We start from the raw sequence: 19,683 nt of genomic DNA on the forward strand, positions 1-19,683 counted from the left end.
AAGATTATATGGGGGGCTTGACAAGGTGGATGCAGAGAGGATATTTCCACTGATAGGGGAGACTAGAACTAGAGGGCAAACCTTAGAATAAGGGGCCGCCCATTTAAAACAAAGATGAGGAGAAATTTCTTCTGAGGGTTGTGGATTTGTGGAATTTACTGCCTCAGAGCTATGGAAGCTGGGACATTGAATAAATTTAAGACAGAAAGAGACAGTTTGTTAAACGATAAGGGAATAAGGGGCTATGGGGAACGGGCAGGGAGATGGACCCAAGTCCATAATCGGATCAGCCATGATCATAATGAATGGCGGAGCAGGCTAGAGGGGCCGTATGGCATGTTCTTATGTTGTCTATACGACAGTGTGCGACTGAGCGTGACTCCTAATTAGGGTTTTTTTTTTTGGCATGGTTTACCCCTGCGCCTCAAAAGTAGACTTTCAAAGCTTGGTTTGCTTGATGTGGGTCGAGGTAGAATATCAAGGTGACGGTCTTTTGCGGGTTTGGCCAAAGTCGCCATCGACGGAAGTAGGCCTCCATTCTCTGTAAATCACTACTGGCCAGGATCTCCTGGGTAATGGACAGATTCATGTTTTGCGTGGCCAAGGCAATGTCATCAGTGTATTCAAACTTGCGGGACTCTCGGCAGGTCACTGGTGTAAATATTGAACAACATGGGTGCCAGGACAGAACCCTGTGGGAGTCTGTTGCTCAATGTCCTATATCTGCTCTCCTGGGTGCCAGACTACACATAGAATGTCGGTTGCTAGCCATGGAGTGGAGAAGATGGATTGTTGTTCTGCAGGGTAAAATGCTGGAGATCTTGAAAAGCAGTCCATGTTTCCATACTGTGTCATACACCACTAATATGTCCACGAGTGGCTATGGTGGTCGTGAGCTGGTGCTGGAAGCCTGCTTTGATGTGCGTCGTTAAAGCTATCACTTGGCTGCAGCAATTACAGCCGTTCCGGAAGCCCGCTTGCTCCTTCGGGATAATTAGCTCGATGATGGGGGCGAGTCTGAAGTATTGTCCAGCTTTGTGGGATTGCCCTTATGTGGTTCCATTACTTTCTGTCCCAACAAATCCAGTGCATCTCCAGCAAAGGCTTCTCTTGCAGAATCACCAGGTTTCCTCAAGAATCTATCCTTGCCTTCTCCTCTTCCTCATTGACAGTCTGCCCCTTGGTGTTCATGGGAACACGGTCAGCTTCTATGTGTATTTTTATCATAGTGCTGCCAGAATGCCCAATCGGCATGAAGTTGTGGATGCGTGAAAAGTTCCTCCAACTCAACATTAGAAAAACTTAAATTATGTTTAGTCCTCACTATAAACTCCTTCCCCATACCATTGATTTCATCTCCCTCTCTGGCTACTGGATCATACTAAACCAGATTGTGCAAAACCTTGGCATCCTGTTCAACCCTGAACTGAGTTTCAAACTCCACATCCTTGCTCGTCCATTGCTCCGTCCTCACTGATTGCAGCAACTCCATTGCTCAAAGTAAAAATCCTGAACATGTTAGAAATTAGTGTTACCTGAAAATGATACTGTTTAAATAATTGTATGTTTCTGCTCGAGGCAAGTAAAGGGTAATTGTATAAGCAATGTTTTACTCGCAAATGCTTAAGTTTCACTTTTCTGGAAGACTTACCTCAGACAGTGGTTTTAATGAGCTAGATTAGTGAATGCATAACATTTTTACTTGGTCTTTAATTTGGTCAATGAAGGCCCAAGCTAATGTTTCTTCCATTATTACAAATAACCAACTATAATACAAAGGTAGAATTTGGAGTTTGTTTATTAAAAGTTAATTAGTATAAAAGATATAGAATGTGTTAGAGATGGGAGTTAAGAGTTTCCATGGCAACTGGCTGGAGTAAGATAGTTCTAACAAAGGGCCTCTCTTTAAATGGCCCAAGGTTGTGCTTGAGAATGCAACAGGAGGATGAGATAAGAGACGATAGCTATGAGGGAACAGGGCCTGATGAGATAAATGGGGTCCAGATGGATGGATTGGCCTTCAAAACCACAAACAAGATAGATGCACAATGGTTGTAAAGACCCCTCCTTCAGCATGGGTCATCAGCAAATGTAGACAAAGAATTTTATGCCCCATTGGGCATAGAGTTTTTAGGAGAACCTCAATAGGCCACCCCCTAAAACAAGAATAAAAGTAACACCCTGTAAGCCCATCCTTGAAAAACAGTGGAGGGAAATTACTGGGAGCTGTGATGGTCAATTGCTTCTTGAAGGTAATCCCGTGCTTTACCGAAGAAGGCTCTGAAAAAAGCTAGAGAACTGCTCACGCCGCCAGCCATTTGTCCAATCAGGATTGGGTATCAGCTACTCATCATGGTTGTATGTTTTTGCTGTATAACTAATATGTTGTATTCCATCTTAAACTCTGATTAAACACAATATACCCACCAGATTGGTTTAGTCAAACCTGATTATTAGTGACCAGAGATAGCCTTAACTGGCAATTTCAAACAGTCTTCATCTTCAAATCCTTTACCCCATCCTATCTTTACAACCTCCTCCAACGTCTTATTTCCTCAGTACTGTACTGAAATGTCCACTTAAATTAGGTGCTCAAGTCCTACAGTGGAGCTTGAACCCAAAACCTTATGATTGTGTTATCAATTGAAGCAAGCTTGTGCTAAAAAGCCTTCTTAACCCATTTTCAATCAAGTTTTCAGTGTCCAATGCTAATTTTCTCAATATGGCTTAGCATTCATTTTTATATATATTTCTGTGCAAACATTTTTCTCTGTTGAAGGCATTATATCTATGTAAAATTGATATTGTTGATAAGTATCGGATTAAAAGCAATGTTAACATCCCCATACTCTCGGGTGGTTACTTCCTCAATTATAGTTTATGGCCGTTGTCATGTATGTAACCACAATGTAACACCACTGTATTACTGTATACACTCAACCTAGATGCATACCTTGACCACAAGGGGTGAACTTGTGGAAGACACTCCTTACCTGATCACTCAGGTATAAAAAGGGAGGTCCCATGCAGGGTCACTGTCTTTGGAATCCTGTGAATAGAGTGTCCAGGTCAGAGTGACCTTATCCCCAGAATGTGCCTCGTGTGGTTTCATACTGTAGAGTAAGGACTTTACAGCCGTTATTTGTACAATACTGCAGTTTGGAGTTCGGAGCGCCTTGTACCAAAATGCTGGCCTATCCACTGGAGCACCAATGAGCTGCATCATGGAGTGGGTTTGACTACATCCCCATACATACTGAGCTGCAGATCTCAGCTGTACCACTGCATGGAGTTTCCACAAAGAGTGCAAGAGCAAAGGATAACTAGGAAGTAAAGTAAAAAAAAAGTGCGTTCAACCTGTTACTGTGCACCTTCTAGCAACATGACTTAACAGCAGCATTCGTCGAGGCTTCAAAAGTAGTGGTGCATGATTATAAAGGAAGAAATAGATCTGAAAAAGCAGCCTCATCCTCCACAAGACTTCAATTTAACGTTGCAAATACACAACCATATCGTTCATCTGCTGCTTGAATTCCCTACATTTTTGCTGCAACAATCACAAGGGAGTGCTGACATTCCTTAGGTGCTTCCTCTCCCCAAAACTATGGCAGTTTTAGTTGCTTGAGGGATGAATTTTTACTTTTTAAAAAAATTAACATCTAATAATATTTGACAGATCACTGCTTTGTACATTATCCAGTGTTTTCACGAGAATATGGGGTACCTTATTTTGAAATTTGACCAAATGTTCAACAATTTAACCATTTTTAAAAAAAATTCAGCTATTAATGAAATCCTACATCTCAACCCTGAAGATATTCCAGATCAATAACAGCTGTGAAGATATTCGAGGAAATTAATCTGGAAAACACTTAAAATAATGTAGTCAGAGTTGCAATTATTTTCAAACAGCAGCAAGACATAAAATAATTACATATTACATTGTATTTACAGCACAGAAACAGGCCATGCAGGCAGTTATATGCTCCACTCGAGCCTCCTCCAGTCTTTCCTCTTCTAACTCGATCAGCATAACCAACTATCTATTCCTTAGAAACATAGAAAATAGGTGCAGGAGTAGGCCATTCGGCCCTTCTAGCCTGCACCGCCATTCAATGAGTTCATGGCTGAACATGCAACTTCAGTACCCCATTCCTGCTTTCTCACCATACCCCTTGATTCCCTAGTAGTAAGGACTTCATCTAACTCCTTTTTGAATATATTCAGTGAACTGGCCTCAACAACTTTCTGTGGTAGAGAATTCCACAGGTTCACCACTCTCTGGGTGAAGAAATTTCTCCTCATCTCAGTCCTAAATGACTTCCCCCTTATCCTTAGACTGTGTCCCCTGGTTCTGGACTTCCCCAACATTGGGAACATTCTTCCTGCATCTAACCTGTCTAACCCCATCAGAATTTTAAACGTTTCTATGAGATCCCCTCTCATTCTTCTGAACTCCAGTGAATACAAGCCCAGTTGATCCAGTCTTTCTTGATAGGTCAGTCCCACCATCCCGGGAATCAGTCTGGTGAACCTTCGCTGCACTCCCTCAATAGCAAGAATGTCCTTCCTCAGGTTAGGAGACCAAAACTGTACACAATACTCCAGGTGTGGCCTCACCAAGGCCCTGTACAAGCATAGCAACACCTCCCTGCCCCTGTACTCAAATCCCCTCGCTATGAAGGCCAACATGCCATTTGCTTTCTTAACCGCCTGCTGTACCTGCATGCCAACCTTCAATGACTGATGTACCATGACACCCAGGTCTCTTTGCACCTCCCCTTTTCCTAATCTGTCACCATTCAGATAATAGTCTGTTTCTCTGTTTTTACGACCAAAGTGGATAACCTCACATTTATCCACATTATACTTCATCTGCCATGCATTTGCCCACTCACCTAACCTATCCAAGTCGCTCTGCAGCCTCATAGCATCCTCCTCGCAGCTCACACTGCCACCCAACTTAGTGTCATCCGCAAATTTGGAGATACTACATTTAATCCCCTCGTCTAAATTATTAATGTACAGTGTAAACAGCTGGGGCCCCAGCACAGAACCTTGCGGTACCCCACTAGTCACTGCCTGCCATTCTGAAAAGTCCCCATTTACTCCTACTCTTTGCTTCCTGACAACCAGTTCTCAATCCATGTCAGCACACTACCCCCAATCCCATGTGCTTTAACTTTGCACATTAATCTCTTGTGTGGGACCTTGTCGAAAGCCTTCTGAAAGTCCAAATATACCACATCAACTGGTTCTCCCTTGTCCACTCTACTGGAAACATCCTCAAAAAATTCCAGAAGATTTGTCAAGCATGATTTCCCTTTCACAATTCCATGCTGACTTGGACCTATCATATCACCTCTTTCCAAATGCACTGCTATGACATCCTTAATAACTGATTCCATCATTTTACCCACTACCGATGTCAGGCTGACCGGTCTATAATTCCCTGTTTTCTCTCTCCCTCCTTTTTTTAAAAAGTGGGATTACATTGACTACCCTCCACTCCATAGGAACTGATCCAGAGTCAATGGAATGTTGGAAAATGACTGTCAATGCATCCACTATTTCCAAGGCCACTTCCTTAAGTACTCTGGGATGCAGTCCATCAGGCCCTGGGGATTTATCGGCCTTCAATCCCATCAGTTTCCCCAACACAATTTCCCGACTAATAAGGATTTCCCTCAGTTCCTCCTCCTTACTAGACCCTCCGACCCCTTTTATATCCAGAAGGTTGGTTGTGTCCTCCTCAGTGAATACCGAACCAAAGTACTTGTTCAATTGGTCCGCCATTTCTTTGTTCCCTGTTATGACTTCCCCTGATTCTGACTGCAGGGGACCTACGTTTGTCTTTACTGACCTTTTTCTCTTTACATATCTATAGAAACTTTTGCAATCCGTCTTAATATTCCCTGCAAGCTTCTTCTCATACTCCATTTTCCCTGCCCTAATCAAACCCTTTGTCCTCCTCTGCTGAGTTCTAAATTTCTCCCAGTCCCCGGGTTCGCTGCTATTTCTGGCCAATTTGTATGCCACTTCCTTGGCTTTAATACTATCCCTGATTTCCCTTGATAGCCACGGTTGAGCCACCTTCCCTTTTTTATTTTTACGCCAGACAGGAATGTACAATTGTTGTAGTTCATCCATGCAGTCTCTAAATGTCTGCCATTGCCCATCCACAGTCAACCCCTTCAGTATCATTCGCCAATCTATCCTAGCCAATTCACGCCTCATACCTTCAAAGTTAACCTTCTTTAAGTTCTGGAATTAACTGTTTCATTCTCCATCCTAATGCAGAATTCCACCATATTATGGTCACTCTTCCCCAAAGGGCCTCGCACAACGAGATTGCCAATTAATCCTCTCTCATTACACAACACCCAGTCTAAGATGGCCTCCCCCCTAGTTGGTTCCTCGACATATTGGTCTAAAAAACCATCCCTTATGCACTCCAGGAAATCCTCATCCACCGTATTGCTTCCAGTTTGGTTAACCCAATCTATGTGCATATTAAAGTCACCCATTATAACTGCTGCACCTTTCTCCTTCATATGCTTATATAACAGCCCCTTTACTGCATCTTTACTATTCGCTTCAACCAATCCCTGTGATAGCAAGTTCCACATTCTCACCACTCTGGGAAAATAAGTTTCTTCTGAATTTCTTGGTCTCTAGTTATGCTCTTCCCCACAAGTGAAAACACTATCTACTCTATCAAAACCTTCCACAAATTTAAAGACCTCTATTAGGTCACTCACTCAGCCTTCTCTTTTCAAGAAATAAAAGACCCAGCCTATTCATCCTCTCCTGATATGTATACCCTAGCATTTCTGGTATCATCTTTGTAAATTTCTCTGCACCCTCTCCAGTGCCTCTATATCCTTTTTAGAATATGGCGACCAAAATTATACACAATACTCCGTATGTGGTCTAACTACGTTTCAATACAAGTTTAGCATAACTTCATTGCTTTTCGATTCTATCACTCTAGAAATAAACCCTAGTGCTTAGTTTGTTTTTATTTTGTGTCGCTACTTTGTAATTTGTACTCCAAGATCCCTTTACTCCTCTACCTCTTCCAGACTCGCATCCTCCAAGTAATAAGTGACTTCCCTATTCTTCCTACCAAAGTGTAATACCTCAGATTCTGTTGAAATTAATTTGCCAATGATTTGCCCATTCTGCAAGCTTATTCATGTCTTCTTGCAATTTGTTGCAATCCTCCTCAGTATTGACTATTCTCCCAAATTTGGTGTCATCCGTGTTTTTGATTCCAAAGACTAAATTGTCAATATAAATTGTGGTGGTCCCAGCATTAATCCTTGTGGAACACTAATACCCACATTCTGCCAATCTGAATAGCTATCCTTTACCCCTACTCTGTCTTGAAGCCAGCTAGCTATCCATTCTGCTACTTGCCCCTTGACTCCACATTCTCTGACCTTGTTCATCAGTCTGTTATGTGGTACCTTATCCAAGGCCTTTTGAAAATCTAGTTAAATTACATCCGCTGCATTTCCTTTGTCTACTCTGTTAACACGTCAAAAAATTCAATGATGTTGGTGACTATTCATATTTCTAGATGTTGTTCTATTTTCTCCTTTAGTAGGGATTCCATTATTTTTCCTACCACTGACGTTAAGCTGACTGGTCTATAGTTCCCTGGACATCTTAAGTATAGGTATCACATTAGCAATCCACCAGCCCTCTGGCACTACACCTTTTCTAACGAATTATTAAATATGTGTGGTAATGCCCATTATCTCTTCCCTAGATTCTTTTATGATGCAATCTGTCCAGACAAAGTGTTTTATCTTCGAGTTTGATTGGTTTATTTAATATATCTCCTCTTTTTATTTTAAAATGTTATCTCATTACTAACTTCATCATCGATGTCATGTCCACCTGTTCTATCTCCCTGGTAAATACCGAAGCTAAGTGATTATTTATTATTTCTGCCATCTCTCTTTTCCTGCCTGTCGTACAATCCTTCCCATCCCGACCTTCATTTTTTTTTACATGTGTGCGTCTGTAAAATATCTTACTATTTTGTTTTATGTTCTTTGATAATTTAATTTCATCGTATAAAATATAATATACCATGTTGCAGAAAGTAACACTTTTCTAGACAATTCAATTTTCTTTATTAAATGCAAGCAATTCTGCTTCAGGCTTCTTAGTATGAAGAACACCTAAAAATAAATTAAAATGCATTTCTTTACTGATATTAGCACAGAGAATCAATGGCAACTCAAAACCAATACAGCTCTACACACTGATGGGGCCCCCAGAATTGTTTTATTTAATTTATTCATTAATAAATATCTACAGTCGAATGATTCAGTACTCTTACTTCATTAACGAGCTGTGATCAAGGAACTTATCCTGAAACCACTCAAACAACTGAATGTCATAAATCGAGAATTGAAACACGGGGAGATTTTTCTATTAGACCTCCAAATCGGGTACTAGTTGGTTGGAGAGTCAGTAAATGTACCAACTCTATACCTGATTTTGTGAAGTCAGCTTCATCTACAGTATATGCAGACTCACAGCACATATTGGACTTGTGCAGAACTCACCAGGGATGACGATGGGGCAGGAAGTCTCTTTAACGCTGCTTACAAGGGGTGATGTGTAAATTTAAAGGGATGCAGCCATTTAAAAGTGACTAAAATTGGATATAAAAGTGTTGATATCAATTGTAATGGCTGCCAATATTTTCATGCATGTTTCAGCCTTTGCAAAGATTGTTTGGTTAACAAAATGTCTGGCACAACATATCTGGAAGGAGCAAAAGCAGTTTGTGGCCACATGATGGAGCAATGAAACATTCCAAATACCAGTCGCGTCCCCACACACACCCCATCTGATTACTGATGAGATGGCAGTGGAGAAGAATGTGGTGATAGCAAGGAAGGTTGCCCTTCTTTCCATTCTAGGTTACCGTCCCCATGGGACCTGTGTGTCAGATACCTGGAAAGTGGCAGAAGCCAATTTGATGCCACAGCTGACCACTATTGCCACTGGCACGGTCAGCTTTATTGTTCATGTTGACTGAAAGTGACCTTGCAGCAGATAGCACAGAATTAGATCTGACTGTCTGCTGACCCACTTGTGTAGCCAGTTCTGAAGGGTCACTGCCAGGTAGATATAGGTCAGGAGAGAGTAGGTGGGCACAGTCTGCCTCTGGTGCAGGCTGACATCTCCCCCTAGCTCCTTCTCCTCCAAAAATAAAATGTATTACTCATCCAGTGTCTTCTGTCGTCTTCGGAGGATTTAGATCACTTTGGAGATGGAGAACTAACCATTCTCTAGAAAGTCAATTCATTAGCAAAATTGTCACTTTGGATGACATCCACAAAGTTTTTAACAAATAGGAAAAACACAGTTGGGGGTCAAGCATGTTTTCCAAAGGAGCCGCCATGTTGCAGCAACAACAAACTGCATTTATAAAGCGCCTTTAATGTAGAAAATGTCAAAACCTGCTTGACAGGGAGGGAGGGGTAGAAGAAGAAAAAAGAAATGGCAATAGATAAAGGAATAAATGCTGAGCCATGGATTAGGAAGGGGTAACCAAATGATTGGCCAGAAAAATGAGTTTTGAGAAGGTTTTTGAAGGGCTGGAGGAGATTACAGAGATAAGGAAGGGCGAGGCAATGAAGAGACTTTGAAAACAAGGATGAGAATTTTAAATTTGAGCCATTATCGGGCCAATTATCGAACAGTGGGTGAACGGGACTTGGTGTGAGTTAGGTTATGAGCAGCAGAGTTTTGGATGAGCCCAAAGTTATGGAAGGTGGAAGATGCAGAAGAGCATTGAAGGGGTCAAGTCTAGAGGTAACAACGGTATGGATGAGGGTTTCCGCAACAGATGAGCTGAGCTGGGGCAGTAGGACAATGTTACAGATTCACCCATCACTCAAGCCTCTCCATCCCACTTCACCATTCTCTGCTCCATCTCATCTTTTCATTTTACCTTTGTCTCCCTTTTCTTATTCTTTTGTTTTACACCTCATTTTGTTTTCTGTAACACTGCCCCCATTTCCTGCAGTGGAGCACATTGGGAGGTAGAGAGTCTACAGGAAAGGGAAGAGGCACAGGCCACTGAAGAGTGTGAGCTACAGAAAAGCAGACAAAAGCAACAGAAATAAACATTTCTTTGAGCATGATTGGAGCCCTGATCACAGTGGCTACTGAAACTGTCGTTTAGTTGGAGAGGATGCAGAGGCGATTTATTAGAATGGTATCAGGTACGAGGGGCTTCAGTTATCTAGAAAAAATAGAGAAGCTGGGATTGTTCGCCTGAGAGCAGAGAAGGTTGAGGGGAGATTAGAATGGAGGTGTTCAAAATTATGAAGGGTTTTGATAGAGTAAATAGGAAGAAACAGAACGCACAGATTTAAGATAACTGATAAATGAACCAGATTACAGATAAAGACTTTAAGGGAGTTACGATTATCTGGAATACACTGCATGAAAGAGTGGTGAAAGCAGATTCAATAGAACTCTCAAAAGGAAATTGGATAAGTACTTGCAAGAGTATAAAACTTTCAGTCTATGGGGAAAGAGCAGGTGTATGGGACTAATTGGTACTTTAAGAGCCAGCACAGGCATGATAGGCCGAATGGCTTTTCCATCATGGAAGTCAATTGGTGTAGTGAGAAAAGGTGCGTTCAGCATGAAGCATGTTCATAGGCAATGTTCTGGTTAAGCTGCGCGGGCACACAGCAGTTTAAAAGACCTGTGCAAGCCACTTGCCAGCTTTACAATGGGGAAAAACCATGCATGCACGTAAATTTGAAAGGGCCATGAAGCCCGTTAAAGAGGCTGCACACCTCCCCAAAAAATGAGATGGAACATTGTTCATAGGCCCAGTAAGATATGCTGTGGTGTTTGTGGAAAAGGGAAGAAGTTTGAGACAAATTTATGATCCATTTGCATTTGCTCTACTATACTTTTGAGCTACAAAGTGGTGCAAATGAAGAGCAGTCACTGTCGCTGTATAACGGAGATTCTTTTGCTGGAATGTGATTGATTAACCAGAGAAAAAGAAGAAAAACAGGAAGTGATCAACTGCTTTCCCAAACAAACAAAACAACGTGTATTTATTTTGCTCCTTTAACGGTGAAATGTCCCAAGGCCCTTCACAGGAGTATTAGTTACAAAATTTGACACCTAGCCGCATAAGGAGAAATCAGGACAGGTGACCAAAAGCTTGGTCAAAGAGGTAGGTTTTAAGCAGCATCTTGAAGGAGGAAAGAGAGGTAGAGCGCTTTAGGCAGGAGTTCTAGAAATTAGGGCCTAGGCAACAGAAGGCACGGCCACCAATGGTTGAGTGATTATAATTCAGGGATGCTAAAGAGGGCAGAATTAGAGGAACGCAGACATCTTGGGGAGCTATGGGGCTGGAGGAGATTAGAGATAGGGAGGGGCGAGGCCATAGAGGGATTTGAAAACAAGGTTTAGAATTTTAAACACGAGGTATTGCTTAACCGGGAGTCAATGCAGGTGAGCAAGCACAAGGGTGATAGGTCTTTCATCTGAATATGCTTTATATACCAAATGCACATTAATAATCCTTCATCAACAGAGAAACAATATAAAAAACATCCCGTCTATAAAACCTGTTTTGGACAGCTCCCATAACCACCAATACACCAAACCTCCACTCTACTGTATTTAATTAGGTCAGTCATCTCTTGCTTTGCAAAGCATGTTCCCACTGTGCAGAGTTAGATACTAGATCGAATTCATAGTAATTGAAGGTAATTAAGCCATGGCCCTTTTTTAAAAGGATAAAGGATACCAAATGTTAAAATAAATGATACTTTACATGGTTATGAACTTGCATTCAACATGGAGGGAGCAGGACTACACAATCACTGTACAGCACAATCATTTAAATTCCAATTAGAATTTTGCACCCTAACCTTCGCAAAGTGTACAACTCAAGCTGAATGCCATCATTAGGCATACTTAATGTCACATATATAATACAATCAGACTTTTTCCACATTCCTTCTGTTTATTCTGACAGTTGTTTAGATAGGAAGTTATTATAGTCACATCATGAGACCTTGGAGTGGGTACACATTGCAAGCTGTTCTAATTTGCATAATTTTCACATACTATACCAAGAGCAGCATTGTCTTGATCTGAAATGCAGGTTTTTTCCTTTAATGGATCATATACAGATCAACTGTCATGTGAATTGCTTAGAATGTACAGATCTGAAATACTATACTGCAAAAGTGGGATATTGCCCTCTCTTGGGTTTACTCACTGAAATGGAACCACGAGTCACGCTTTGCTCGAACAAAAGAGGCTAGCAGCAGCAGCTTCCCTGTACTGCTGGTGAGAAAAACTACGAAATCTCCAACATGTAACAAAACTGTCTCTACATAACTGACTGCATCAGACGACAGTGCTTCACTGATTACCTCTAAATACTGCACAAGCTTCACAGATTCAATAATAATTCAAATAGTCAGATTTTATAGAAAAATGATTACACAACTTATCAGTGACTGCTGTTTAACAAGTTTGCAAAGAAAATGACTAAGACATTCCTTAACCTACTGACTATTCCAAAGTACCCAATTACTATTGAAAGAGAAACCAATTCAATAATATTTAGACTCTTTTTTTTTTTAAGGACACATTAATAAAAAGGTTTTCATTCATTTCCTTTCGTGACCACCGGCCGCCTCAAAGCGCTTTACAGCCAATGAAGTACTTCTGGAGTGTAGTTACTGTTCGAATGTGGGAAATACAGCAGCCAACTTGCACACAGCAAACTCCCACAAACAGCAATGTGTTAATGACCAGATAATCTATTTTTGTTATGTTGATTGAGGGATAAATATTGGCCAGGACACCAGAGATAACTCCCCTGCTCTTCTTCGAAATAGTGCCATGGGATCTTTTTCATCCACCCGAGAGAGCAGACGGGGTCTCAGTTTAACGTCTCATCCAAAAGATGGCACCACTGACAGTACAGCTCTCCCTCAGCACTACACTGGAGTGTCAGCCTAGATTAATGTGCTCAAGTGCCTGGAGTGGGACTTGAACCCACAACCTTCTGACTCAGAATCGAGTTGCTACCTACTGGGCCACACAGCTGAAACTAAAAATATATGTTTTAATGATGATTTCACAGTTACCAGCTTAGTAGTGCGCAGAAACATCTGGTGCAACACCCCATTATCAAGCAATGCAAGATTTTGGGGAGCAAGAAAAAAATCACACTTCTTTACTAAAATTCAGTGGAAAAATAGATTTTCAGCATAACTGGCTTTCAGCAATAAGTATTAATACACTAAAGGGTTGTATTTTGTATAATATATACACCTTTAAATTCACAAGAATGTAAATGAACAATTCTAAAGTTCCAAGTGTCCTATGTAGTGCTATGTAGCATTGTAACACTACCGCAGGTCGGGGCTATAAATAGAGCTGGAGCAACGGGCCCTGGAACATCGTGGGCGAAGGTGCGGCAAATGAGGGTACGGGGCCCAGAAGAGCCGAGGGACCAGGGGCAGCATGGGCTTGCCCACACTGCGATATGTGTGCACACTAGGTTCGTGCAGCAGAGCAAGTCTCCAGTCGTCCTGGTTCAACCTTTGCCACTGGATAAAGGCCTAGCTCTGTCGAGCCTATGTGGTGGCTGATGTGCAACGGTCACCACATGTTAAAAAAAATCCACTCACAGGCATCTTCTACCCCCTCAATTGGAGTTCAGGACTGGAATATCGGGTCCTTCATTAAACATCTGTGAACTCTTGTGGGAGCAAGTCATCCTCGTAGAGGGACCGATGATGATATAACAGTAACAGTCAAATTCAATTGGAATTTCATTTACATTTGACAAATTGGGTGTGAAATTTAAATTGAGTTTGATCATTAATAATACAAAATACCTCCAACATTAGAGCTATTAATTTATGTGCTATAGATCTGTGGTCTCAAAGGCAATTATTTTACAAAATGAGTGTTGGGCAAATTTGAATTTTACACCAAATTTAATATATTGTTGGGGCAAGTCACCTCGTATACATTTTAGTTTCACAAATATTGCAAACCAAATATTATCTCCTTTTGGTGATGCACGCATCCATCATCTTGATTAAGAATCTCCAAACCAAACTACTGAGCAATTCAGAGAGTTTGTTTTTTCCTGAGCACTGGTGATCAGGACCACCCATTAGACCACTGAGTTTCATGGGTTATCTGGCACGGAGAAGAATCCTGCCTCTAAGTGACATGTCTACCCATTCAGGTTCCATTAACAAGCCAGGGTGACTGATCAATCATCATTACCTTGGAGCACTGCAGACCTGCTGGGATCAGGTATCAGGTTATAATTCTGCAAAGAGTGTTGACTCTGTACCAGTCTTCTATTAGAACCATGTCACTCTAGAGCCACCAACAGCCCAAACAGATGCTGTTCATCTCCCTTCCTCAACACCCGCCCAGAAGGATAGTCACCAATTTGTCATTAGACAACTGATAAATGCACATTTTGAGTCCTGACTAGGTAGACAACAAATACCAGATATGCAAGGATGGCTGGTGAGTACAACTCACCATAAAAAGGCATAAATGTAATCCTCCTGACTATAGCATGGGCACTCACTGTAATCCAGCAAACCTGCAAACACAGCTAGTTAAAGGGATTTTTAAAAAATCATACTGAACACAGTCTTGTGTAGCATGGTTTATGTGCAGATGAATGTTTTTATTTGACACTGTTCCCAATTTTAGGTCTTAATACCAAGTTTTTCATTTGTAGGAATGTTGTCTTAACATTCTTCTATGCCCAGAATGATGAAAACATGACTTATTATTGGCTACATATTGCTTCCACTGGAGATTTTTACGGGCAAAATTGTTAAACCTTTTCTATTCGGACAATGTACTACTAGTACGCAAATTACATCACAAACTATAATTTCATTGGATTAATGCCTGTACATGATGATTGATGTACCTTAATACATGTGCATTGGTATAATAACTATATCTTAAGTGGCTAGACTCCCAGCTTCTCTGCTCTAAAATACTTAAAATCATGGATGATATTCTACCACTTAGTTCATATTGTTTACTTCTCCATAAAGATGGAAAGGTGAAAAATGTTAACAATGGTGGTACATTAATTTCACACAATTGACTTTTATTTCAGGGATGTAGATTCAAAGACAGCCGTTTCACTCTTACTCTTTCCAAGAAGAGGCATGACAGTTGGATACACATTCCACTACAAGCCTTATATAGTGTCCTAGTCATATAATCTCTTGGTTCACATGGAATCATGATTCTGGTTTGATCCCAGTTTCACCCATAGACATTTCTGTAGACCATCACTGGTCAGAAACGGGAAACTTTCCAATTCCTAAATTATTAGTACAAAATGAAGAGAAATTGTGACTTTTTTGCACTCCGAGTGACCAATGTATCAGCATCTAACATCCCCAGATGAATGCACGGTTAGATGCTGAATAAAACGGCCCTTCCAAGAATCCACATAACATGGATCGAGGCTGCCCAAAATCATTGCAGTAAGAGTCTGATCCAGGTTTGTACCTTGGTTGCAAAGGTAAAATGATAGTACAGTATCTCCTCCAAAAGAGAACTGATTAAAACCAGCAACTTGTATTCAGTTCTATCCCTACACACCATGTTCTGTGTAGTTTGAGTGCATCTTACCTCATCAAAGCTATTGTCATCTTTCTTCAAGGCTTTAAAAAAAAAGAGAAAAAGAAAAATATGATAAATCTAAACATAGTTGTAAGCCATATTAACTTCCTCAGTCATCTTAGTACCCTACGCTGACTTTATGGCAGCACTTGGATGGACAAAACCGCGCTGTTAAAACAGCTCTAGTCCGGGAAATGTATTATAGAAAAATAACGTTCTTCTAGCCATATCAAAACACTTCCATAATTTTAAAAAACGGTATTAACGGTACTGCGAGATTAAAGTGTATAAAAACGTTCTAAACATTTTAAATAGTTTTCCTTTTTTATTGGAGCGCATCAGCAGCTTGGGAGCTGGCACTGCAATCTCTCACTGCATACAACAGACAAACCGTGCGATTACTGCGCCAGCTAGCTTTACCTCGGTGAAAGTGTTTCTTTTTGTTAAGGGAGAACACAAAATTCCCCGACAGGCACTAGACATGTTTATAACCTAATGAACACATTTCCAGAAAACGCAAGTAAATGTGAAATTACGCCATTTACTTTCTTTTTAAAAAAAAGTTAAGTAACTAATACACTTACCCAAACGACTGAAACTCTCCGATAAAGTTCTTCTCAACTTTTTCATTCTGCTTATTTTCTCAGCCGACTGCTCTGAAATCATATCACACATCGCCGGGCAAGTCGTGCAATGTGGTCCCTGACTCTGTCTCGCTGCCTCGGTACTCAGCAGATACTGTCTCAATGGGAGAGAAAAAAAATATTTGTCCCTCTCCCTAAAATAATTAAACAGCAAATGAAAGACGAAACGTTTGACTCAAGTTTGAAGGCTTCCCCCCATCCTTCTGTCAAACACAGGAAGTGTGTTCACAGCCCCTTCGGCGATTTGGAAGTTAAATCCTAGAGAATTTCCCCCTCCCCTCGAATTCTTGGCAAGCCACTAAAAAAAGTAATGCATCCAGATAAGTGATAATTTGTTCTGTGCTTTGAACGAGAAACGCAGAAGAGAATAGGAGGAGGGTGCGGGGCGGGGGGATGAAAAAAGGAGGCAAGGAGAGGGGTTGGTTTCCAGTGATAACCACTCTCAGCCCTGAGAAACCAGCCGCTCAAAGCTCCGCTGCGCTGGTTGTCATTTTCTCGGCAAGTCAGAGGCACTTCAGCTCCCGAAATCCCAGCCCCTCTCGCCCGATTGGGTCTCTCACACAGCCCACTGCTCTCCCTATGGACAAGCCACATTTCAATCAATCTGCAGCCTCCTCTCTCTCTCTCTCTCTCCCCCTCCACACTGCCTCTGAGGATGCAGGGCTCCAGAGTTGGTTGCCACCCAGATATTTCCCTCTTGTATTTTGTGTTAAAAACTGTTTGGCACAGTGGAGAAACATTGCTCAAGATGCCGAATGTGAAGCAGAAAGCGAGACGGGTTACCATCCAATTAAATGAGAAATAATATCACAGTTTACCTAGAATGGATGCGGACTGGGTTTTGTTTTAAATGTGTTAATAAAATATATATATATAACCTCACCGACTCAAAGATTTTGTTGTAAATCGTCGTTTATGTTTTTAGGTTAGAGAATGGCCCAGCCTCATTAACCTGATGACATCACGGTTACTGACATCTGTACTTGAACAAAAATGACCAGGAATATAGCCCGCAGCCAGCCTGCTATAGCAGCAGTAACAAGACCCTTAACAAGAAGACTAGACAGATTGCGATTGTGGAGCTAAAGAGGCTGATCCTCGGAACAGAACTGCATTAACTCAAAAAACAAAAAAAACACATTCAGGACTTTTCCTTCTCGCTATACTCACTGCCGTGGCAGAGTTTTGGGCACATCAGCATATTCTGCTAACCTAATTTTTTTTAATAAACTCAATGATTCCAAAAATACTTTCTTATTCAAGTTAACACAAAGTTGCACCTCGTGATATTTCCACGGGGAAGGTGGAAATCCAAGGCCGTCCACCCCAATCGGGTGAGAAAAGCCATATTTTCGCAAGCTGATTACAATATTTTTCATTTGTAGTAACTTTTACCTCGTATCTGATTCGTTCGTGTTAGATAACTGAAAATTGGGAAGTGATGCACTGTGATAATGCTCAGTTGCCCGATTTCAAATTGGATTTATACAGAAGTGTATACTTGCTGTTTACTAACTTGTTTTGCGCCATTTTCGTCCCCCACCTGAACATCCAGCTCAGAATTGAGTGGAGGGTGGAGGAGAGGCAGGGGAAAAGTTCAGCAGGCCAGCATTTCCTCGAGGCTGCAAATTACCTCATCAGTATCGTAATTCAATCATAAAGTGGTTAAGTAGGCCACAGAGCATCAAAGCTTAGAAGAATGACATTTATTTGACACGGACAAGCTTCTTACTTTGCAAGTTTATGTATTCTGCACGTTTTTCTATCTTGGAGAATCGAGTGATCTTTATTGTCTGATTGGTCATACTTAATAAAATGCCAATAAGGATTTCTTCAATTAATATAAGCAAAGGGAGATTGAGTCCCAAATCTGCTGCATATTACTGGTACTTACGTATCAAGGGGCATTAATCAAATCATCTTGAAATCTTTGCAACAAAGTTCTTATATGGAGACAACCTCACTGAATAGGTTTCGGCTTTGGTCAATATGCACTTCCAGCTGACGACTATTCATGCCAGTCATGTTTAAGTGCAGAATTTTCCCAACAATTCTACTATTCAAAAACACATTAACCTCACTCTCAGCTTCCCTCAGTTGCTATTTACTTCTGCAGAATATCATCAATATTCATGTTTGTTCCAGACTTCAAAAGTAACTTTCCATTAATGTAGTCAATTTTTGTTTTATGCTGGTCCTCTCCCAATATATTCCTAATAGGAGATTTTTCAACTTAATCCACATGAGCTTTTGCGAATTGCTGATTACTGTACTATTGGTGTTGAAAAAGTAATCTAGAAGATGGATTTCAACCTTCGCACAGCTTCACAACTCTGTTTATATCCAATTTTACATTCTGGTTTGTTCTACAAGCGTATGATTTAAAAGACTGTTGGGGTAAAAAGGAGACTTTTCTTCTTTCAGGTGGATTTCCTGAAATAAGGAATCGACACCAGCCCATATAGCGATCATGGAACCACTCAGACAAAATCTTGGTTCAATACTCCGCTCTTTATGGTGCAGGCTTGAAGGGCCGAATGGCCTACTTCTGCACCTATTTTCTATGTTTCTATGTTTCAAGCATTTGCAGGGGAAGTGTTCCAAACCTTCAACGAACAAGGGTTCTACACACACAGGTATACAGTTTTCAAGGCATGATGGCCTCGTGAACACTAGTTTACGACTACCAGTTGGCTTACAACTGATCTACGGAGCTACATTGATTCGTTAACCCTTATCAGACTGGCTGCTGAGTGGTCTTGCAGCATTTTTATTTCTCTATTGCATGCGGGGCCGATCTCAGCCTTTTGGAGTGTGTTGTTCTGCAGTGTTAACCTTGCCCTGGTTTAAGAACATAAGAAATATGAGCAGGAGTAGACCATAAGGCCCCTCAAGCCTGCTCCGTCATTTAATGCGATCATGGCTGATCCGATCATGGACTCAGGTCCACCTCCCTGCCCACTCCCCATACCCCTTAATCCCTTATTGGTTAAGAAACTGTCTATCTCTGTCTTAAATTTATTCAATGTCCCGGCTTCCACAGCTCTCCGAGGCAGCGAATTCCTCAGATTTACAACCCTCTGAGAGAAGAAATTCCTCCTCATCTCAGTTTTACATGGGCAGTCCCTTATTCTAAGATTATGCCCCCTAGTTCTAGTCTCCCCTATCAGTAGAAACATCCTCTCTGCATCCACCTTGTCAAGCCCCCTCATAATCTTTTACGTTTCGATAAGATCACCTCTCATTCTTCTAAATTCCAATGAGTAGAGGCCCAACCTCCTCAACCTTTCCTCATAAGTCAACCCCTCATCTCCAAAATCAACCTATTGAACCT

The 19,683-nt window shown here is 41.2% G+C and overlaps 1 protein-coding gene across 1 annotated transcript in view; it reads right to left on the reverse strand.

Moving 5' to 3' along the window:
- The window catches only part of cdk14 (cyclin dependent kinase 14), an 860,906-nt gene extending 844,088 nt beyond the window's left edge, over nucleotides 1-16,818 (reverse strand). The window contains exons 1-2 of the mRNA XM_070881317.1: nucleotides 16,290-16,818; nucleotides 15,715-15,746 (exon numbers count right to left, since the gene is read on the reverse strand). Of these exons, the coding sequence (XP_070737418.1) occupies nucleotides 15,715-15,746; nucleotides 16,290-16,380 (123 nt within the window). The 5' untranslated portion in view covers nucleotides 16,381-16,818. The remainder of the gene's footprint in view (nucleotides 1-15,714; nucleotides 15,747-16,289) is intronic.
- Between the last annotated feature and the right edge of the window lie 2,865 nt (nucleotides 16,819-19,683).

This window comes from Pristiophorus japonicus, chromosome 5 (genome assembly GCF_044704955.1).
Source record: "Pristiophorus japonicus isolate sPriJap1 chromosome 5, sPriJap1.hap1, whole genome shotgun sequence".
Classification (NCBI taxonomy): Eukaryota; Metazoa; Chordata; class Chondrichthyes; family Pristiophoridae; genus Pristiophorus; species Pristiophorus japonicus.